Below are 24312 nucleotides of genomic sequence, written 5' to 3'. Positions count from 1 at the left end.
TCCGGGCAGCGGCATGGAGGGGGCTCACCCGCCACCGCGCCCGCTTCGGCAGCCGCGCTTCAGCAACGGAACGGACATCCCCTGAGGGGGAAATTAATTACGGCGTGGCGAAGGGGAAACAAACCCGGCCCCGGCCGGCTCGGGAGGGAAGGGTCCGGCCGCCCCACGGAGGGGGGAAGCAGCTCCCCCCTCACGGCCGCCGGCATCTGCGCGGGGGCGGGAAAAGATGAAGGGGAGAGGGGGGGGAGAAAGGCCCTATAGCATTGGCCAGACAGGCCACGCGGCCGCCCACGCCAGCCAATGGGGAGCCTCCTTTCAGGAGTTCTGCGGAGAATTCAGGCAACGGTGGGCACCTCGTGCCCGCCCAGCCCAGTCCCCTCTGGTCAGCATCTTCGCAGAAGCGTTCTTTAACCCCTCCCCACGCTTTCATGACCCATCGGAGACGCCGTAGTCCTTGCTTTGACTGTTGAGGCGGCCCAGGCGGAAGTGACGATGCTGGAGCTGCGGCATTCAAACTGCAGGAAGCGGGCCTGGGCTGGGGCCGGCCGGGGCTGCCGCCGCCGCGGGCTGGTGCGGTCCGGTCGGGTCCCGTCCCCTTCCCCTTCAGGAGTGGGAAGCCCCGCGCTGCCCCGGCTCGGGCACAGCTCCGTCGGAGGTCACGCCCTGCCCGGTGAAGGCGCTGCCGTGCCGTAACGCTGCGTGTGTTTCTTACAGGTGCTCGAAGATGAACTCCAAGACAGCCAGAGAGATAATTACTGGCAAGTGGGGCTTAAAGTCGGGCGGCCCCAGAGCCGAGAACGGCCTCGAGAAGCACAAGCAGGAGAGCGCAGCCCTGGGGAAACCAGCGGAGGAGGTGGCGAAAGGGAAGAGCGAAATGGCCGATGCGGAGAGGAGCGGGCTCCTAGAGGTGAGCTGGGGTTTGGGCTTGAGCCGGCGCTGGCGGCGCCCCGTTGCGCCAGTCCGAGCGTGTCCGACGCTGTAAGCACGGTGCCGCTTGCTTACAGGACGTGGTTTAGGAAACACGGCAGCGTCGGGTTGGCGGTTGGACTTGATGATCCTAGAGGTCTTTGCCAACCTTAGTGATTCTATTCTGTTCTAAAACAGCAGTGACATCAAAGTAAACCAACTTCTAAGAGGAAGGCGGCATCTTGCTTACAGAGTAATGGGTTCCTAGTTTGCAGGTGGAAAGTCTCAGGCATGTTTAGATACTCTAGGTACTATTCGGTGTCAGTATTTTTATTCTAGTGAGCACTGTGTGGTCTTCAACCACTCCCTAAGTGAGGCACTCTAAAACTGTTTCCTTCAGTTTCTCTGTCCTCTTTTAACGACTTGATACCAACATGTAGGATTTCAACATCAAGCTTTCTCGTGGAAAATGAAATGCTGTCATAACAGAAGTTTACATAGAGCTCCAGGGTACTAATGCTATGTAATAACTACGTGTGCTGGAGGCCTGCTGAAAAGAGAGTGTCTGTTGAAAATACCTACTAAAGCACATTTGGAAACTAAAAGGCCAGATAATTTGGAAAACAGGATTCTTCTGAATTATTTATTATAACCCTTTTGCAGCTTCCCTTATTGTCGTTTAGTTTGCAGGAGGGTTCTGCTGCTTCTCAAAAGCTATCAAATACGCTAACCAACACTAGGAAATTAAATACGCTAACCAATACTTTACTGGAAGTATTCAATAGTTCTTGTACTGCTTGTGTTCTAAGGTTCATCTACTGTAGTGGTCTGTTTTCATATCCAAAAGTGAGCACCTACCTACTCTGTGAAACTTGGTTCTCTGTATTCTTTCCTTGTTTCATATAGTTCAAACTGATTTTACTGTCACTTGAAATATTTGTGGTGGGCGCTGCAGGGCTGTCTGTTTTGAGTAGAATGATATTCTCAATTAAAGGCTAAGAGGGAACCTTTCAAAGTGAGTGTCTTCTCAAACTGTTGTAAACGTACTGATGCATTTGCTGCTGTCCTGGTTTTGGCTGGCATAGGGTTAATTTTCTTCACCTTAGCTGGTATAGTGTGTTTTGGACTTGGTATGAGAACAGTGTTGATGGGACACTGATATTTTAGTTGTTGTTAAGTAGCTGCTAAGTATCACTAGGTAGTAGTTACACTAGTCAAGGACTTTTCCAGCCTCCCAAGCTCTGCCAAGGGGCACAAGAAGCCTGGGAAGGGAGGGGGCACAGCCAAGGCAGCTGATCCAAACTGGCTAAAGGGATATTCCATAGCATATGACATCTGGGGGAGGTGGCTGGGAGAAGAGGGGAAGGGAGGGATCGTGGCTCGGGCACCAGAGGGACCAGTGGCACTTGTTATTTGTTGGGTTGTTTATTTCCCCTGCATGCCACTCTCCCTGCTGCCCCCCGCCCCCCCCCCGTTTCATCTCTTTTGTTATTTTCCTTTCCATTATATTATTGTTGTTGTTATTATTACTTTGTTGTTGTTATTATTACTATTACTGTTTTATTTTAATTTTTAAACTGCTCTTATTTCAACCCATGAGTCTTCTTAATTTTGCCCTTCTGATTCTCTCCCCCATCCCACTGGGGTGAGGGAAGCAAGCGAGCGGCTCTGTGGGGCTTAGTTTCAGACTGGGCCTAAACAACGAGAGTTGCTTCCTTTGTGTCACTTTTTAATTCTGTTTCATTTAGAGAATACTTTCCCTTGAAAAAGAAAAAGAAAAACACAACCATCTTCTTGGAGAGAAGGACAAAGAAATCCAAAACCTGAAAGACAAGCTTAGATCCAAAAAGAAGAATAGTGAAGTCTCCTTGTTACAAAGTCAACTAGAGGAAAAAACAAAGGAAGCAGAAAGGAGAGAACAGTTACTTCGTTCTCTATCGGAAGAAATGAACCGGTTAAAATGTAATTTATCTGCTGTTACTGAAAAATGCTCTGAGCTTGAAAACAGAACTGGTACTTCTCAGGCATCCCAGGTAAGCACTGAAGAAACGTTGTAATTGCAAATTCCAAGTCTAACCTGTTTACAAGGTTAGACTTGGAATTTGCGCCCACCGAGCACCGATATCTGTTATAAAATAGAATGGATTTTTATTCTTCTCACGAGTCACATTGCATGCTGAAATATTCTTGTATGAAGAGAGATGATACCTGGACTGACCGCTAAATGAAGAACAGTCAGGGAGCACAACTTCAGGCAATGCAGCTGGGGAGAGGATTCTCTAACACTGTGCTACAAGGTCCCATTTTCAAGCTCACACACAGGTGGTATGACTAGTGGTACTGCATGTAATGATCCGCTGTTGCTTAAGCAGATATTATGTCTTTCTCAAATTTGTATGCTCAGTGATTAAACAGGCTGAGAAGACAGCAGTAAGAGACACTAATGGGGCTTTATTAAAGACAAACAAAGCTCCTCACCTACATCAGCCTCAGTCATAAGCTAATTTGTGATGTCAAGATTGGAGGTGGCATGGGCTGCAGTGATCATGGACTCGCTGGGGGAGTTCACAGTCCTGAGGGATATGGGTCAGGCGAAGAGTAAAGTCAGGGTGCTGAATTTTAGGAAAGCAAAATTCTAGCTGTCCAAGGAGTTAGTCATTAGGAGCCACTGGGAAACTTCTCTCAGGGACAAGGGAGCAGAACAGAGCTGGCAGATCTTTAAGGACACTTTCCATAAAGTGCAAGAGCTCTCAATCCCCAGATACAAGAAATCTGGAAAGGAGAGCAAGAGACCAGTATGGTTGAGTTGAGACCTGATGGTCAAAGTAAAGGGCAAGAAGGAAATACACAGGCAGTGGAAGCCGGGACAGGTATCCTGAGAAGAGTATAGGGATGCTGCCTGGATGTGTAGGGATGGGGTCAGCTGGAGCTGAACTTGGAAAGGGATGCAAAGAATTATAAGGGCTTCTACAGGTATGTCAGCCGGAAAAGGAAGGTCAGAAAGCATACACCCCCCAGTGAACAACACTGGCAAGCTGGTAACAATGGAGAAGGAGAAGGCTGAGGTACTCAACTTTTTTTCCTCAGTCTTCTCTAGTAACCTCTCTTCCCACACTTCTGAAGTGGATGGACTGCAAGATGGGTACTGGGGGAGCAAAGTCCCTCCCACTGTAAGAGAAGATCAGGTTTGTGACCACTTGAATGTACCCAAGTCTGTGGGACCTGATGAGACGCATCCCAGAGTCCTGCAAAAATTGGGTGATGTAGTTGCCAAGTCATTCTCCCTGATATTTGAAAAGTCTTGGCAGTCAGGTGAAGTCCCTGGGGAGTGGAAGAAGGGAAACATTGTGCCCATCTTTAAAAAGGGTAGAAAGGAGGAGCTGGGGAACTACCGACCTGTCAGCCTCACCTCTGTGCCTGGGAAGATCATGGAACAGATCCTCCTAGAAGCTGTGCTAAAGCACATGGAGGACATGGAGGTAATTTGAGACAGCCAGCATGGCTTCACCAAGGGCAAGTCCTGCCTGACCAACCTAGTAGCCTTCTATGGTGGAGTTGATATAAACGGACAAGGGAAAAGCTACAGATGCCATCTGTCTGGACTTTTGTAAAGCCTTCCACATGGTCCCCCCCAGCACCCTTGTCTCTAAATCAGGGCAGTACAGATTTGATGGGTGGACTGTTTGGTGGATGAGGAATTGGTTGAGTGGTTGCCTCCAGAGGGTGGTGGTCAAGAACTCGATGTCCAGATAGAGACTGGTGACAAGTGGTGTCCCTCAGGGGTCTTACTGGGACCAGTGCTGTTTAATGTCTTAATCAATGTCTTAAGACAGCAAGATCGTGTCTACCCTCGACAAGTTTGCAGATGACACCAAGCTGAGTGGTGTAGCTGACATACCTGAGGGATGGGATGCCATCGAGAGGGACCTGGACAAGCTTGAGAAGTGGGCCCATGTGAACCTCACAAGGTTCAACAAGGCCAAGTGCAAGGTCCTGCACCTGGGTTGGAGCAACCCCTGGTATCAATACAGGCTGGGGGATGAAGGGATTGAAACCAGCCCTGCAGAGAAGGACTTGGGGGTACTGGTGGGTGAAAAGCTGGATGTGAGCCAACAACATGCACTTGCAGCCCAGAAGGCCAACAGTATCCTGGGCTGCATCAAAAGAAACGCGGCCAGCAGGCTGAGGGAGGCAATCCTGCCCCTCTGCTCCACTCGGGTGAGACCCCATCTGGAGTACTGTGTTGGAGCAGGTCCAAAGGAGGCCACAAAAACGATCAGAGGGGTGGAACATCTCCTATGAAGAAAGGCTGAGAGAGTGGGGGTTGTTCAGCCTGGAGAAGAGAAGGCTCCAAGGATACCCTATTGTGGCCTTTCCATACTTAAAGGGGGCTTATAAGAAAGACAGGGACAATTTTTTTAGCAGGGCCTGTTGCAATAGGATAAGGGGTGATGGCTTTAAACTAAAAGAGGGTAGATTTAGACTAGATATAAGGAAAAGATTTTTTTATGATGTGGGTGGTGAAACCCTGGCACAGGTTGCCCAGAGAGAGGGTAGATGCCCCATCCCTGGAGACTTTCCAGGTCAGGCTGTTCGGGGCTCTGAGCAACCTGGTCTAGTTGAAGATGTCCCTGCTCACTGCAGGGCGGGTTGGGCTGGATGGCCGCTAAAGGTCCCTTCCAACCCAAACTGTTCTGTTAGTCTATGAGAATATCTTTCTCCTCCCTGCTTTTATGAATCCTCGTTTGCTCCTCAGTTGTTAAAACTAGTTGCCTGTGCTTTACATGGCATCACGTTAAATGCTTCAATGTGACAGAAGATAGGACAGGTATAATGCTTCTCTTATTTAAAACAGTTAAGAGGTATGGTGCCAGGTACTCGGCAGCTTTTACAAGTGCGTTTAGTTTTCTAGAGTTGTTTTCCCACCCCTGCCTGTTCTGATGTTCCATGGAAATCGCTTTAGTATCTCAACAGGACACAGGGAAGTTGCCTCAAAGTGCCTGTAAGTCTGTTCCAGCTTTTGACCTGCAGATGGTGCTGGTTCCCCATGCGCTACAGGGAAGTTGAGGCACTCTAGGAATTCAGCTTTAGCCAAATACATAGCAAAATACTACTTTTCTACTAATTTTCAATGATAATACATACATGTATCACTTCTAATAATGCAGTATTTTGGGAAATACCACTTTAAATGCAGTGTGTTTATTTTCAACTTCAAGAGACTGAACTTTTTTAGAGAATTTAAAATATATGTTAATTCAACAGATTTCCATTATATTTTTGTTAATGAGCTACCAAAGTATCTTTTAGTTTAAAATCAGAATTTCCTTTTACATTTTTAATTGAATTATCAGCAGAGGACAACAAAATTTGACTGATGTTTTGGCTGGATGACTTGGAAAACTTGAAAACAAGTCTAGCAATGCTGCTTGAAACTGCTAGGTGGCATATGAGCAGCAGGTATACTCTGAAATGGAAACTGCAGTTGTATGACAGTGTTTAGGAAGTTTTCACTGAGACGGAGTTCTAATGTTTAGAAATAGGGATCTGAGCAATTGTACGGTCTCTAGCACTTCCTAACAAAAAATAGGATTTAAAGTTTAATAATTGCATTCAAAGATCTATATTTTTTCAGCCATAAAGTTTGTTCTAAATAATATTCAAAAAAACACAGGAAAACTTCGGAAAAACGTAGCTTGGATTTGGGTAGTAATCTACGTTTTCATTTTCTTAAAGTTCCCTCTGACCTAGATCTACACAATTTCAAAAAGCTTTCTATCATGCAGTGAACAAACATGTCAGATTATGAAAGAAGTGTAACTGTTTAACTGCTGCTTAGTTTTAGACGGGTCTAAAGAACCCTCTGACTCATACTTTAAGCATTCTACTGTGGATCAGGTCTCAGAAAGCCGGTCGGTGTGTCCTTATGGTTCCAGACAGGCTTGCATCGTTTCCCAAATATTTATAATCCTCCTGTTATCCCACTGAATTTGTCAAGGCCTCTAGCTTCCCCAAGAACTCCTATAGGTCTGACTTACTGTCAAACGTGAGGATATGAAAATAGAACAAACACCTTTTTTGTGTACTTAAATGTCTTAATTTTTCAGAAGATCTCCTGCACCCTTCAGGTCTTCCAAGACAGCATGCCAGCAGAAGACACATGATATTCTTAAGAAATGTTTTACTATGAGTTAGAGAGTACATTAAATGTAAATCTTTGTCCTGTATCTTCCAGATTTTATTTTAAATCTGTGAAAAGGTTTTCTACATAACTTAGATCCTTTTTTAAAAAAGAAGGCTGTAAATATCTTTAGACACAAAAGGCACGTGTACGCATCTGTTTTTTTTAAAATATTCTTATGCTATTTATGTGAGATTAATAGTTATACAGGACTAGCTTTATTGTTTTGCCATCTATTTTGAAGAACACTAACAGGTTATTCTTTGTCTGCAGGAAGCTGTAACAAACAGCACTGGATCACAAACTTGCCTTTATGAAGTTGAAAACCAACTGAAAGATGTAAGTTTCATGTAGAACATTGCAAGTATAAATCATCAAGTGTATCAAGATGAATAAGAATGTAAATTATCACCATATGGCTTTGGGTAGTATAGGACCTCAGAGGGTATGTTTCCCTCTAAAATATAATATTGTCTTGTCACAAAATAATCTTAGATAATTTAAATTAAAAAAAGACTTGCAAAAAAAACCCCGCGATACTTCCGTCATCTTTGAAAAGCCTTGCTTGGAACATGAGAACAAAGTGGCTGCTGTCAAAACAGGAGCCCCAAGTACTGTGGTCTGAGCTCAGAGCTGACGCTGTCTGGGATAGCATGAAGTTGGATTAGAAACCTCCTGAGGTCCCCTCCAGCCTGAATAATTCTATGATCCAATGAGATATTAAATCCATGTCCTTGTTCTTAGAGACTTTAAGTTGCAATGATACAGTTTTAGTTTACTCCATTTCCAAGATCTGTTATTTTGTATTTTATGTCATATTTGGATTGAAAGGTTAATTCTTCATAATCTGGGCATGACTCATAAAAGCCTTTGGTTTTAAGTCATTTTCCCGTTCCAAGAAATAAGCCAATCAGTGTTTAATGTTGCTGCAATTTTAACTTATGCTCAACACCATGACTTATCTTTCTAAATGAAGATGGGCTTTATTTACTGTACAGAGACAATTACTACAGTTTGCAGCAGATTTAACTGTCTTATCTTTAAACTGTATAACTTTTAACATTTTTAAGATGACTAAGACTTTTAAAATCTGATAAATTACCAGAGGCTCTTTGTTGTTCATCTGCTCCTTTTCATGAAGGCTCTTGAGAAGAACCAACAGTGGCTACTATATGACCAGCAACGTGAAGCATATGTCAGGGGGCTACTTGGAAGGATTTTTGAACTTGAACAGAAGTCAAAAATAGTGAGCCAACAAGAATCTAAAGGATGCAGTTCAGAAGGTATCAACTTAATTTTTTTCCCCACAAGTGACCCAAACCATAATTATCTATAGAATGTGTTTTCTGAAAACAAATTATAGCACAATTAAACAAAATAGTTTCCTCTCAACATTTTGGTTTCTTAATGGTAAAACTCGGCTAAGTAAAATGTCTTTCCTTCCTGTTATCTAGCTACATTACTTGATTGACAGTATTTCGTGTTCTTATCTACTTAAAAGACGGTTTTTAACATCCTTGACACTCTATTAGCAACCTCCCTGTTTGTGGAAAGTGTTGAGGCAAATATATATGTCTCCCATCCTTCAAAGTACACGTTCAACCTACATAATGGAAGGATTTATTTGCTAGGTGTGGATCAGGATTTTAAATTGTTTTTCAAAATAAATATTATAAGAATGACTCAAGAGTGCCACGTTCTTTACTCACATGAACAGGTCTTCCAGGGCATGAAAACCTGTGCTAGGTTTTGGCACCTCTCCAAACCAGTGTTTCGCAATATGGACCTGGCCATCTCCGGCTTGCTTCTGCGCTGTGTAGTTCTTCAGTAATGAGCACCCTCTCAGTACCATGCATTCAGGTTCACCTGAGCTGTGCTTGACCAGCATGTGGAATTAAGTTAAAATCATGTTGAACAGAAGAACCAGAAGGAGTTGGCTTGCTTTTCTTATTTTCAAATTACCAATTTCATATATGCTGCAACTGACCTGCAGGGTAAATTCACTAAATAGAACTAGCATCATCTGGAGTAAGAGTATGCCCACAGATACTTACCGCTTAGTAATTAATGTGTAGTGGCTTGGTTTCTGTATTACTGCTTAAATCTTTATGGAAAACAGTAAAATATCATATTCTTGGGGCTGTTCAGAAATCTATGAACAGTGTTCTAGAGGGAGGCAAACTGAAGTAGCTCACCAGGAAATGTAACTCAGAGTTACTGCAGTCAAAGCTTTGTTGTTCAAGCAGCCAGGGGACTAGGAGTAAGGGTACAGAAGTTTCCCTCTTCAAGCAGCTACACAGTAGCAGAGATCCGAGTTTCTAAGAACCTCGCTGTACAAGTTGAAAGTAGGTATGACAAGTTTTTTCCAAGGAAAAAACGTATCTCTCTGAAGATCTCACCACTGTATAAAGGAGTATTGATAATGAGAAGGTAAGTATTAGCTCATAGTTGAGGAAAGGGAGAACAGTCAAACAAGAAACTTTCCCTAGTAAATTACAATTTGAAGAATGAGGGGAAGCCTTCAATAAGAGAAGTAACAAAGTCAAGAAATTTACAGTGCTAAAGATCAGCAAAGCCTGTGAAACTGCATTCCTTGCTCTGCTTTTAGGTGTATTTTGTATTACTACTAAATTTCTGCAGACAGCCCTTCTTTTTTTTTTTTTCCTGCTTACTAAACTTTTCTTGGGTTGACAAGCAGAAATTTTTCAGACTCTGGTTTATGTAACAGTAACTAGCCAAGAAGCAGGCATTTTTAATCAAAAAAACCTATCCTAGTCCCTTTTATTTGCAATTTAGAAGTAAATGATTGCATACAACTTGAAGACAGTCTGCAAAAGACAATGGATAGTCTGGCTTTGGTCAAAGGTGAAATGGAGCCCATCAGATCCCCAGGGTCCCTCTGGAGAGGGAGTAATGCCAGCACCTTGCCTAAGGAGCCTAAATCTGGAAGTGAGAACCTAGTCTCTTTGGGCCTTGATTCCCCTGTGTCAGTATAAGGCATGAGGCAATGTAAGAACTCTGCGTGGGTCATGGAGCTTGTGTACTCAGGGCAAAGGATATAATATTGCTGTAAGGGTTAGTGAAGGAAGTGGCTGTAGCACAGAATGCTAGTGCAAGCCAAGCTGTGGTTTTCCAGTAACTGCTTGGAAGGAGGCTTTACTGCATTAGAAGTAGAAAGGCAAAAGCCCAGCTAGAACTCAGTCTGGCCACTGCTGTAAAGGATAACAAAAATGTTTTTACAAATACATTAACAAAAAAAAGAGAGCCAAGAAGAATCTCCATCTTCTATTGGATGTGGAGGGGAACATTGCCACTAGGATAAGGAGAAGGCTGAGGTACTAAATGCCTTCTTTGCCTCAGTCTTTCATAGTCAGACCAGTTATTCCCAGGGTATTCAGTCCCCCGAGCTGGAAGGCAGGGTCAGAGAAGGAGAACAAACCCCCCATAATCCAGGAGGAAGCAGTTTTATGACCTGCTGAGTCACCTGGACACTCCCAAGTCTATAGGGCTGGATAGGATCCACCCAAGGGTACTGAGGGAGCTGGCAGAGGAGCTCGCCAAGCCACCCTCCATCATTTATCGGCAGTCCTGGTTAACAGGGAGGTCCCAGACGACTGGAGGCTTGCCAGTGTGACACCCAACTACAAGAAGGGCCAGGAGGAGGATCCAGGGAACTACAGGCCAGTCAGCCTGACCTCGGTACGAAGGAAGATTATGGAGAGGTTCATCCTGAGTGTGCTCACCAGTCATGTGCAGGACAACCAGAGGATCAGGCCCAGCCAGCACGGCTTCATGAAAGGCAGGTCCTGCCTGACCAACCTGATCTCCTTCTGTGACCAGGTGACCTGCCTAGTGGATGAGGGAAAGGCTGTGGATGTTGCGTACCTGGGCTTTAGCAAAGCCTTTGACACCATTCCCCACAGCATCTTCCTAGAGAATCTGGTGGCTCATGGCTTAAACAGGTGTCCTCTTTGCTGGGTAAAAAACTGGCTGGATGGCCGAGCCCAGAGCGTTGTGGTGAACGGAGCTAAATCCAGTTAGGGCCAGTCTTGTTTAATATCTTTATCACTGATCTAGATGAGGGGATCAAGTGCACCCTCAGTCAGTTCGCAGATGACACCAAACTGGGCAGGAGTGTTGATCTGCTCAAGGGCTGGAAGGCTCTGCAGAGGGACCTGGACAAGCTGGATCAATGGGCTGAGGTCAGTTACGTGAGGTTTAACAAGGCCAAGTGCCAGGTCCTGCCCTTGGGTCACACCAACCCCAGGCAGCGCCCCAGGCCTGGGGCAGAGGGGCTGGAAAGTGCCCGGCGGAGAAGGCCCTGGGGGTGCTGGCTGACAGCTGGCTGGGCATGAGCCAGCAGTGCCCGGGTGGCCAAGGAGGTCACCAGCCCCCCGGGCTTATGTCAGCAATAGTGTGGCCAGCAGGAGCAGGGCAGTGATCGTGCCCCCATGCTTGGCACTGGTGAGGCCCCACCTCGAATGCTGGGCTCAGGTTTGGGCCCCTCGGGACAAGAAAGACATTGAGGTGCTGGAGCGTGTCCAGAGAAGGGCAGCGGAGCTGGGGAAGGGTCTGGAGAGCAGGTCTGATGAGGAGCAGCTGAGGGAGCTGGGGGGGTTTAGCCTGGAGGAGGCTGAGGGGAGACCTTATCGCTCTCTGCAACTACCTGAAAGGAGGCTGTAGTGAGGTGGGGGTTGGTCCCTTCTCCCAAGGGATAGGATGGGAGGAAATGGCTTCAAGCTGCATCAGGGGAGGTTTAGATTGGGTATTAGGAACAATTTCTTCACTGAAAGTGTGGTCAGGCATTGGAACAGGCTGCCTAGAGAAGTGGTGGACTCACCATCCCTAGCGGTGTTCAAACATGTAGACATGGCTCTTCAGGGCATGGTTTAGGAGGCATGCTGGTGTTGGGTTGATGGTTGCACATGATGATCTTAGAGGTCTTTTCCAACCTTAATGATCCTACGATTCTAAGTATTGAAAGCTGTTTTAACTAAAGTTTGGTGCCAATATGAGCTGTGGAATAGCCTAGAATGTCATTTTCTATCGATATGCCTTAAAATGCTGACGAGGATTTGGTGTTCTGATATTTAAGTAATTTCCTCCCCAACCCCATTACTGTCTCAATTATTTCTGACTCATTAAGGTCATCTAGAAGAAGAAAAGCAAAAATATTATGACCAGCTGTTACTAACTACTAAGAGTGAACTTGAGACTGAAAGACACACTGTAACTCAGCTGAGATCTGAACTTAACGAATTCAAAAAGAAGTATGAAGAAACACAACACGAAATAACGAGTTTAAATGCCTTATTGCAGTCCCAATGGGTTGCTGAAATGAAGACTCTAGAAAATGAAAATAAAATGAAAGAGGAAGAAGTGCAGAGACTAATACAAGTAAATGAAACTCTTAAAGGACAGCTTAAAGAAGGAATGAAAAAGTCTGAAAGTCTTTTATGTCAGGTAAGTGGATGCATTTGGAGGTTTAAGATCATTAGCAAAGAATCGAGCTGAACAATCATACTTAATCAGAATGGACCATTGCTCGCTCTGGTAACTGTTCTTTATGTATATCTATCCTTGTGGTTAAAACTGAATTCTTTCTTGAATATATTGGTTTGAATCCAAATCCAAACTTCTGTGAAATTTCCTTGTTTGAACAAGGAACTTATTTGTTCACTATTTTCCCTGCTCTGTGGGACATAAGGGAGAAGTGAGAGAGCATTTGATTGATCTAGTTCTAATTCTGATCTAATCCTCAAGGTTAATAGTAAACGAGAACAGGAAAGGCAAAAATTCAAGTCCATACAGGCTATTTTTATCATGTGGCCCTAACTATGGAATATAACTGATATTTGCTGTCACCTGGCTGCTACCAACACAGCTGTGGACTTGTAGTTTAATACTTAGGGGATAAGCAGCTGTGTCCCTGGATAGTGCCCCAGCCAACCATTGTGGCCATGCAGCTGGGGTTGGTTGGTTTGTTTTCCATTGAGATGAGTTCCTGCATTTGGTTCTCTCTGATGCCATGGATAAGAACTCTGCAGGCACACCTGAATGCTACAAAGCAATGGCCAGATAAGTAACGGAAGGGATGGACCTTAAGTTGTCACTGTCTTGAAGATGACTATGTAGAACCACTGAAAAGAGTTCTGTAATTCCCAGTAAAGCCTAACAGCCTGCCTGACAGGCACTTCTTCAGTAGGTGTGGTTTACGCTGCTGCCAGATCTGTTGCTTTTGCATCAGATTCTACTGTTTGCAGGGCTTGCCCATCTCCCAGAGTACTGTGATGACTTCAGTGAAATAATTCTGTTCTTATGTGAAGTTCTTAATTCTTCCTTCTGTTTTTTTGAGCCCAATGAGTTGAACAACTCTGGCTGATCAGAGGTGGGGTAGATGTGTACGTGCTCTCTGTATTTAAAAGTATTCAGTGCTTACCTCCTTTTATTTGGAAGACTCATGAGGACTTTGCCACTTCCTCTATTCCAAGACACCACTGTAACTCTCCATGTATTCTTATCAGCATGGTGATGCTAACAAAAACAAATAAAAATCTGGTGTTTCTTCCTCTGGACACGAAATTGCGACTTTCCAGGTTCTCTTCAGCAGACATGTGGTCCTCCTTGAAGGACTGTCCTCAGGGCATCCAGAGAAGATAGACCTGCTACTTGGAGATGTTTGTGGTCAATAAAAAAGCAACGTAGAACTGAAATTTGAAATATGAGATTAAAATTTACTAGGCACCAAAGTAGGCTAAAACCAGAACAACAGTTTAGTGCTCTATAGACAGGCTGGTTCTCTCTTCTAATCAATGATTAGAAGGTGCTGATTTTTAATTTTTTTTAGCTGAAGAACAGCATTTACTGTAGAAGTTGGTAGATACTGGTAATGGAGGATATTTTTACTTTTTTGTGTGTTTACTTAATCCATTATAGTGGAGTACTTTGAGTCTTAAATTTGTTCTATTTAAAAATAAAAGTTGCATTGCTTTGTGTTTTTAATGTCATGGCATGTCAGTGCAAACATAGGGTTTGTGTGTATGTTTTTTTTCTGTATCCTAGCAATCACCTAGGAAAGTTGTTTGATTTTTTTTTTTTTTAAGTATAACATCATCCTGTATTCCACCTGCTCAATGTAATGATGATGATTCCGTGGGGTTTTCCTCGGAGAAGTAGAGATATTTGAGTTGGATTTGGCTGCTTCACAACAGACATAGGTTTTTCTGTTGGCACTGAAATACAAAAATTTGCTTCCATCCCTTTTTGATTCATTATTTGTTAAGCTTATTAACTGTTGCATATACAAAGTTCTTTATTACAAAAGTTTTTCTGCCTTGTAGGTGCAACTTCTTCGTAAATCATTGCTTGAACAGCAGGAAGAACGCACTAAAATAGCTTTGTTGGAACAACAGGTACCGAGTTATATGCTAAGATGCTGATACTTCCTCTGTATTATGCACAAAGGCTTTCTATAATAACTTCAAATTTAAGAATGAGTAGTATATTAAATAAAGTCATATCAGACATAAATATTCAACTGTGAATAATCTCCTGATGCTTCTAAAAGTTTTGACATGTCCATCAAATCTGAGGAAAATCTGTAACCTTTTACAGATAAGAGGGTGTGATCAAACCTGATGCTATTTTCTCCGCAATCATTTGTTCAACTGTACAGCCTCAGGTTAGGGACTGGAAACATCCTAAAACCAATCAGCTCACTGAATTTTTGTAATATACTCTTGATAAAGTTCTATACAAACAACTGCATTGCCATCTCTTCCATCTTCTTCATTTTTTCCAAGTTCATTCTAACAGATCTAATGGATGTTATTAGATAAAAAAGTTACATTTATTTGCGAAGCTTGGCTGTACAGTGTTACCCATAGTTTCTGTCCAAACTGTCTTGCTACAAGAAAGATCCTGGAGTGGAAACTGGTGTTTTTAATGAGAACTTGCACTATATGCTTTTCTAGAAAATGTTCAGTTTAAGATTGCAAGACAGTTCGAAACACCCTCCAAAATAACTTCAAACTCTACCTCTGCTAAGGGAGAGGATTTGAACAATTTGGCATGTATGAATTTCACTGTAGTGAAAACAACAAGTGATTTTTTTTTTTTTAATCCTATTTTAGGATTTAAAATAGCTGAGTAAAACTTACTTTAAATATATAAAGGGGAAACATTCCCCAATTCTTAATAATTGACTTAAATTCTTTAATTCTCACTCTGGGGGGGTTGCCAGATCCAGATATGCACCACCGACTTTGAGAATGAAAAGCTTCATCGCCAGAACTTACAGGGTCAGTTAAATGAAGTCCTTAAGGAACTGCGCAAGGCCAGGGAGCAAATAACCCGCCTGGAACCTCTGGTATGTACTCGGTAACTTGCAGGTGAATTTAGTCAGGGATTTTGCATTCATGTACTTTGGGATCTTATTTATGTCATCAGATATTCACTGTAGGCCCCCACATCCTTTAGGTATGTGGCCCCAAGGTGCAGAACCCCATGTCAACTAGCTAGGTGTCATTTTTCTCTAGAGCGTGCATGGACAACTAGTATTGCAGAAGGAGATCCAGAATAGTCAGGTTCCTGAACAGGGAACATACACATTTTGATACAAAATACAGTTACCTACTTTTGGCTGTGGCACAAAGACAAAGCTGCAGTATGCTTCTGCTCAGACTTGCTGCTAAAGAACAGGACGCAATCCTTAAATACCAAAGTTGAATTCCTCCCCACCTCCAGCTGATACAGGATGGGTGGGTCATTAAAACCTGGGTCTTTTAATTTCCAAAAGGACGAGCTCCTACTACAATGAGAAAGGACATTTGTTGCATTGTTGTAGCTGTACGCTTCTACGGGAGAACTTATCTTGGGCCGCATATCTCCGGGACACAGGGCTCTACCCACCCTGGGGACAGTGATGCACAGACATCAATATGATGGATACAAAATGTCCGTCTATTTAGCTGCGTCACACGCTTATATAGCTCTTGCGGTTCCTGTTCCTGCCACTCCTATGGGGAGGAGTCTATCTTTCCGTCACATCCCGTAATCTTCCGGTCGCCGATCCCTGTCTATTCCCCTACACATTGTGAGGGCCATGGTCTGTCTGCTGCTTATTATATAGGCCCCAGAAAAAGCCACCTAGATTTGAGCCCCAGACTTAATGGAGAAATTTGTAGGGAAGGACTAAATATTAAGCAAGCCACTGATCTGTTTTGCTCTGTCCTTGAGCAGAAATGCATTTTGATTGTTGTAGAGCTCCAGAAGCACCAATATGGTATAAGGACAGGTGATAGGTGAATAAGATTGTCAAAACTGCATTTCTGGACTGACTTAAATGAGGTTCAAAATTGAAATCAGGTACCTGTGTCCTTCATTAGATCAGGTCTGCGGCTGCTGTGCTTTTTACAGAGAAGATAAACAGAAAAGCTCCTAACAAGCTGCAGATGAGAGGAATTCTTCTATGACTGCCAGACTGCTTTCCCTCTTAGTTATATGCAGCTTGGAAGTATCTTCTCAAATGAGGAAGGGAATGGAATGAATTCTGAGATACTGATGTTCTTCACTCACGTGGTACCCCTGGGCACCCTTGCTTGCTAGGACTGCAGTTGCTGCTGCTTGCAGGGGAGGCCACTGGAGAACCTTCTGCCTGCTGGAGTAGAGCAGAAGTTCAGGCAGAGCAGGGAAGTTACAGCTTTGAGTTTCTGTGCCAAGAAGCCGGAGTAGTTGTCAAATAGACAACCAGGTGTCCTTTGCAGTTAGGGACAGCCTTCATGCACAGAAACTTCACGCATGGGATCAGGAAGAGAAGAAAATTACGGCAGAGTTTTTGGGAAGGTAACTAGGCAGCATCCTACATAGAGGGGACAGAGGCATCATTTTATTAAGGAAAGCTAGCGTGTGAGTGGCTAAGACAGTCATTGGGGAAGGATTCCCAGTCAGACATTGTGGGAAACTTGTCTTAAATAGTCTGCAGAAAAGCTACCTGCAATCTAATTTAGATGTGGTGTTAGAATTGTACAACACGCCCTCTGTTATTAACACGAGTAGCATGACTGCATTTAGCCATCTTTAAAATTCTACCCTTGGTGCTGTAGCACACACAAGGCTTGTGTGCCATCAAACCTTAGTATTTTTCCCTCAGTATTTGATCCGTGCATGCATGCCCCAGTCTTACACTAAAGCTTCTCCTTTTCCAGAAACTCCAGGAATCTGGACGTATGGAGCCACAAGAAGATTTGCAAGCTGCATTTGAAGAGAAGCTGACCACGTATAACAGAAGTCCTTCCCTGAAACATTCCAGCCTTCTTGACGAAAGCTTTCTCGAGTGTCCCAGATGTAAAATGCAGTATCCAACGAGCCAGCATAGAGAATTACTAGCACACATTGACTTTTGTACAGCTTGAGCTCCAAATGAACTTAGTACATTTGCTTTATACACTGCCAGTATGCTCTTCTACAAAGACAAAAGACCTTTTTAAAGCTTTTTTTTCTTATGGTTGTATAAAGGACTACTAGTTTTATAATTCAGTTCCACAAAAACATTATAGTAATTTATTTAGCCTCAAATATTTTACCTGACATTTTTGCAAAAAAAAAAAGCTACTGCATTTTTGTTTGCGAATGGAAATATTTTTTAGAATTAGGAATATCTTGAAATAGTAAACTACTGACTTTTTTTTTTTTTTTTGCACTATTAAAAATGGGAACAGTTAAAGCACACCTGTTGTCAGACTTTATTTTAGTATTTGGCATATCCAGTTCTTGGTGAATCCTGATGATTGTACTTGTACCTTAACTGACAGTATTAGCTGCAAAAGACTTTTGGCTCTAGTAGGTGCACTATACATACTCACCATGTGTATATAAATATATATATGTATAGCATGTATAGTGCATATATATGCATATTATATATTTATCACATACATGTGTAATGTATCACCATCTTGATACATTAAAACTCAGGAGGGTTATGTTAGGAGGCTCTTTGCTGCTTAAGATTCATGTTGAAAACATCAAGCATAAGTAGCTTGTTTTCCTGAGCCACAGTCAGGGATGACTTGGAGCTCATACGAAAATGCTGGCCAAGGTTTAAGCTCTTCTCAAAAAAATGTCATTAGGAAAACAAACTTCCTAGCAAATACAAACTTCCTTGGTACTGAAAAGTTCACATTTCAGACTCTGTCAGAGACAATTTTTGAAGTTTAGATATAGAATTATGCTGAAGTAAACTTGTTTGCACTTCTGTATTTTAGAGGTTAAAGTTGGGAAATGTCAGTTATTCAATCTGTTATATTTAACAGATGTCCCAGTTTAAAAGTGCAGTTTTTAGTAAAGTGCTCTAGCAGATATGAAGCATCACTGTATTTTGGTATTAATACAGAAAACAAGTTAGGAATAAATTGCCATAAATTAGAAACTGGCAAAAAATTCCCTTACGGATTTGCAATCACAGCATTATTTTCCTCTAGCCCCTGCTCTAAACCTGGATCTGTTGCTAGTATTTTGCTCCTTGTACCTGTAGTTAAGTCCAACAAGCAGTTCCTTCCCCAGAAATTATTAAAGTGAAGAAATTCTACAAAGATACACTAGTTAAGATAAATTTGCTGCTTTTACAAGTTTATGGGTAGCTGAGGACAGTAAAATACCCATGGTCTATCTTCTGTTGTATACTGGTTCTGATTGCTAGTACCAGCTTTTTCCATTGCACTTTGCTGTAAAACTGCATGCATCTGGCCCATAATGTTCACCCTAATTTGGTGGTTAAGCATTATTCTTAAATATGAGGGTGTTCCCCAAGTTGTTTTCAATAACTATTATAATATCAAGTGATGTTATCAGTTAAATGCAGTGTTTACAAGACAAAGAAAATTATAGAAGCTGTTATCTTCATATCTGAAATATCTTTGCCAAATCTATTGTATTAGCCACTGTCTATCGGCTTTTCAATTTCACTGACCCTGTCTCAAGCTAATCTTTGTTTTTGACAATTTGCTCAATTGTAGGAACAGGTTTTCTGGCCAAAGGTATTATGAATTAACAAGTAAAATGGCAATTCTACTTCAGAATATCATGGTTTTGCTGTGAGGTAAATTGTCTTAATTTCATGTCTGTCTTTCTAAATATCTTTTAAATTCAGGATAGTTACCGTGCTTCTCATTGCAGCCTAATAATTTTAATCTCTTAAGTAAACTACTTTGGGAAGTTTAAGATAGTTGTCTTTTAACAACTAGTATTCTACTCCCGGTTGCATACTCAACACAGTTTCTGCAAAAGGAAATTCAGATCTTTTATGTATTATAGATTAAATAAATTTGCCTGCTACGGGTCAGCAGCCTTCTCTTCAGTAGTTCTGAGGCTTTCTTAAATTAGCATAAAGCACTTTCTCATTAGAAGCTGGTACTCTAGAGGGAGGCTCATAAAGTTGATAATGTGATAACCTTGAAAAGGTTTTGTTCTTTCCAGCACCTCTTCAGAACATTAACAATGCATTTAGTCCTGCTTCCTAAATACCAGACCTAAGCACAAAAAAATGTTACTGATAAATTTATACATGACATCAGTGTGGTGTACGTTGAAAAATACTGAAATGACATTCTGGTACATTGAAAGACCTATTTTGAAGGCAGAACCACAAGCAGTATTGTCATCATTTGCATATGACTAAAGCCAACTATAAAACACCAACTCCGTGAAGTGTGCAGACCACTGCTTTTTTTTTTTCCACTCTTCAGAAGCTAAGAAGGGGTCTAAGACTGAAAATTATTTTTTATCTAAAAGTAAATGAACTGCTCCTTTCTCTAGTTATATGTAGGAAAGAGGTTTGTGCTAATGAGCTCATCTTAATGCTAAGGTTTAGCTGTAAGTTTACTTCTTTGTAAGGCAGGATGTAATTACAAAAGCTGTTATTTCAAGCACTTTGTAGTTACAATTTCAGTAGTCTTTTTCTGAGTTATGTCTATTACAAGTAATTGAATTTCAACCCAGCAGAAGTTCTGTGAAGTCTGTCTCATTTGAAGATGTTGGTCTGGGGAAGCTTCTGGATTAACACAGGGATTCACCAATACTAGCGTATTTATAAATCCTGGCTTTCAGATACTGTTCTTTGTAAACAGCACGTGAATTAAGTGGTTTTGATGCAATGTGGTGTGGTAGGAAAGGCAGCTAAACTGTGCATAACAACTAACTTTTTTTTACATAAGGAGAGCTTCTTGTGAAACAGGAACAATTGGAAGATGGCTGTTATTTTTCTTAGGTCAAATGGATCAACTTCTCATCGATTACTTGCTTGTGCAGCTTTCTCTCTTACTCTTCGTTTTTATAACCATCTTTCATAGCGTTATCCGCCATGTGCTGATAACCACACTACAGTCATTTAGGCAAACTACACAATAAAGCATTTATGTTTAACCATACAGATAAAAAGTGGCAGGGAGGCATAGTAAAAGAATCAGGCTGAACAGCACAAATATTTAGAGACGACAGGAGGCCACTGTTTGCCTGGCAAAGAACACTAACGTAAATGGTGCAGTATCTTCAAGAGAACTAGTGGGAATATCACTCCCGTGACACAGCCATAACAAAGCAGAGATAGGTGGGAATTTACAAGCAATGAAAACGTAGCCGTATAGGAGCTCTAGGCACTTCCATTTTAATCTGGCAATCAACCTGTCTATTAGTTTCCGTATCTTGTAATCTGATCGAGCTGTTCAGATTACTGTAACAGTTGTGGCTATGGTTTTACCTTACAAATGATAAGCAATTATCTCTATCATACAAGAAAGATACAGAATGTATAGTAATACAAGCTACATTACGCACGGTGGGACTATGCAACTCAGAATACTACTTTCTAAATCTTTTCCTTTCTCTAATTTGGAAAAACATGACAGAATTAGGCAGCCAAGTGGTACTCCCTGCAGTAAGGGATGGTCCTTCTGAAAGTCTCCAGGTGTTAAAAATCTGGCATATTGTCGGTATAGGGGTCTGTTCGGGTTCTTTTCAAGGCAGCCATTTGGAGCGAGGCAGTTGCGTAGCTCCCAGGGAAGGGCAGTGCAGGACCTCTCTGAAGTCACCTGCACAGCGAGCAATTGTGTTGGAGAATTCAGCTGCGTAGGTGGGATTTTAAAAGGTGGGCAAGGAAATAAAAAGTGTGGTGTCTAAAAAGAAAGAGGAGAAGCCAAAGAATTTCAGACTAAATCAACCTAACTTCAATTCCTGGAAATATGTTCCTAGGAACATAAGTGCAGTGAAAAAATCCATCTTTTTTTTCTGAGCATCTCTGACAAGCAGCCTGAAGTGGATGCCTACAGTATAGCCTGAGGATAGGGGATGCCTATGTAGAACCTCCTCATAATCTCAAGCTTCAAGAGCCACATTTGGTTCCCGTGTGTTAGTACCTCTCCTTCCAGATTTCTCTTGGATTTTCCCCTTAAGCCCATTTTAGAACATGAAATGATTAAGAATAATGTATTAGACAATTCCATGGTAGCCTATCTGATTCCAAACGATTTATATTTTAATAGGTGATGCAGATGCTAGTACAGTACATATAAAATCTGAGACACTACAAGGTAGGAACCGAGAGCTCTTTAGAGGACAGCAGGAATTTTCAATTTATCGACACCAATGATCTGAAATAAATAGGATGAAGTATTACACGTAGGAATAATCAACTACCAAACCCCCAAATAAATAATATGATGGTGTATCAGCTCATCCAGAAAGTTTCTTGGGATTGTAGTAAACAGAAATGTGACTCAATATGACTCAGTGACTCAATATCCCACCTGCATGATTTTGCAACAATTTTACAACATGATGAATAAGCAGACTCTTACATGTTTTACATGTGAACTTCCGTTTCTACTCAATACAGGTGAGAATTTTAGCTGGAATACTGTATCCAAATTTGAGTATTGTACTTTGTAGCTGTACGCTTCTGCGGGAGAACTTATCTTGGGCCGCATACCTCCGGGACACAGGGCTCTACCCGCCCTGGGGACAGTGATGCACAGACATCAATATGATGGATACAAAATGTCCGTCTATTTGGCTGCGTCACACGCTTATATAGCTCTTGCGGTTCCTGTTCCTGCCACTCCTATGGGGAGGAGTCTATCTTTCCGTCACATCCCGTAATCTTCCGGTCGCCGATCCCTGTCTATTCCCCTACAGTACTTCAAGAACAATTTAGACTAACGGAATGTAGTAGAAGTCTTCCAGTTTTCTGATGAAATTCATGAAAGGGTCAGGGTTATGCAGTCTAGAACAGCCCATGATGGAAAACGACAAAATTTCATGCAGAGAAAAGAAATAAAGTCTTCCTGTGCTCAGTGAGAGAGTAACAAGCTCAGAATTGCAATGGGAGAAATTTTGACATAAGGAAAATCTTTGGTGGTTGGAATAGATGAGCAGTGAAACACATCGCTTACAGAGGCTGCAAAATCTCCACCATTGGAGATTTACAGGGACGCTTATATCTAAAACATTCCTGACAGGTGAGTCTGCCTTTGGTCAGGGACAGCAGCCAGATGATTTCTCACAGTCCCTTGAAGCCTTGTTTGTAATGACACATATAGACCTGCAAACAACACACCATAAGATTTAAATAAATAAAAAAACCCGCACAAACAAAAACCAACAACAAACCCCAAACCAAAAACAGGTAACACAATGGTTGTTCTGCACTGACTCTGTGCATAATTAGTAGCTACCGCACCAGAAGCCAATACAACAGTTTAACTTCACCTTGTTTCTCAACTGGAAAATTATTGGCATTCCTATGTCTGTATAAACTTCTAGTCTGAGCAGACAAAGTAATTTAGAATTAATATTTGTACTCATGCATCTCCACCTCGCTGGAAACCAAGATAAATGACACAAATGCAACTTGATGTCACTTAATTCCCTGGTGTTGGGAAGTGCCTCGTTCCCACATTGCTTTAACAAACAGCACCATGGTGTCCGGCTCTTTGGAATTTGGGGAGTTCGGGCTCCCCTCCGTAGGGAGCCCAGGAACAGGACTCAGGAAGCCAGCATACTGAGTCGGAGCTACCCAAGCCAGCCAGTGAGAAACATGACCCCTCCAGAAAGGCTAGATGCACAGAAAGGAGGTGCTGTGGAGGAGTCACAGATGTAAATTCTCTTTTAGCATTAGCTGCCTACGACAAACGAGTGTCTTCTTGCAAAAATAAATGGCTTCAAACAGGACACACATCCATGAAGTGTGACCTCCCTTCACACCCAATCCCCCTTCAGACCTGGACAGAGCTCCCCACCAGCAGCCAAGGACACAGGCTCATTTTGCTGTCTCTCTGAACAACCAAAAGTTTAAGTATTTCATACTGAATTCATAGTTTCAAAAGGAGCACGAAACAGTACCTCAGAAAATCCTGTAAGAAACAAGCCTAGGACCTTATCATAGTGACTCCCAGCTGGCTTCTTGACAGAAGTGCACCCAGGTTTAATTTCCCTGTTCATCTCAAAACTGGTGAATGAGCACACCGCACCACCAAAAGCACAAGTTTTATCGATGTAACAAGTGTGGTCTGGTCAGTATTATCTCATTCAACTAGACAGAAAAATGATCCAGCCGAATTTAGACATCTATACTTTCTGGACACGGTCTATGAGAAGCTCTAAGTCACATCTCTTTAATCATCTCATATCAAATTATAACGCAACCAGACCCCAATCAGCCACTGATAATGAAAAACATGAACAGTGCGGAAAATAACATGATTTAGCATTAGGCTTGGGAAGTCAGAAGGGTTTACAGCAGAATTTAAAGCATTATCTGTACTTTCTGTCATTGCTGTTGCAAGAATGATTTTTCCGTTTCTCCAGCCCCAGGCTAACGCTTACTAAGCACAAGCCTTGCCTTCCAATATAGGCAGATTTTCTTTGCAGCAGACAGGCGCTCTCTAAACCTAATTTCAGAAATACTTGACTTTTAAAGGTAAAACTTTTATCCCGATTCTGACCAAGAAGCCCTGTTGCTCTCAACAAGTTATGCTTCTACGATGAGACATAAGGGAAAGAAAGCAAGGGAATCCTCCTTAAACCTCATGAATAAGAGCATTCTCTAATCGCTGGGTTCTTGAATATGAGGGAAAACGATGACATCTGTGATCTCTGCACTGCATGCAACCCAGCTGACCAACATGTTCAGGGAATGTCTGAGTACATCTCATGAGCAAGAGAGGGTGGTGACA

The 24312-nt window shown here is 42.4% G+C and overlaps 1 protein-coding gene across 1 annotated transcript; it reads left to right on the top strand.

Moving 5' to 3' along the window:
- The first annotated feature begins 351 nt into the window (after nt 1-351).
- CEP55 (centrosomal protein 55) lies at nt 352-19054 on the top strand. The gene is made up of 8 exons (XM_064463818.1): nt 352-907; nt 2655-2939; nt 7361-7426; nt 8229-8370; nt 12234-12550; nt 14428-14499; nt 15330-15455; nt 17293-19054. Exons 1-8 carry the CDS (start codon nt 725-727, stop codon nt 17497-17499), a joined length of 1398 nt encoding a protein of 465 aa, XP_064319888.1. The 5' UTR covers nt 352-724; the 3' UTR covers nt 17500-19054.
- Nucleotides 19055-24312: the final 5258 nt, after the last annotated feature.

The sequence above is a fragment of the Phalacrocorax carbo genome, chromosome 12, assembly GCF_963921805.1.
Source record: "Phalacrocorax carbo chromosome 12, bPhaCar2.1, whole genome shotgun sequence".
Taxonomy (NCBI): Eukaryota; Metazoa; Chordata; class Aves; order Suliformes; family Phalacrocoracidae; genus Phalacrocorax; species Phalacrocorax carbo.
This window is presented reverse-complemented; position numbering and strand designations above follow the sequence as displayed.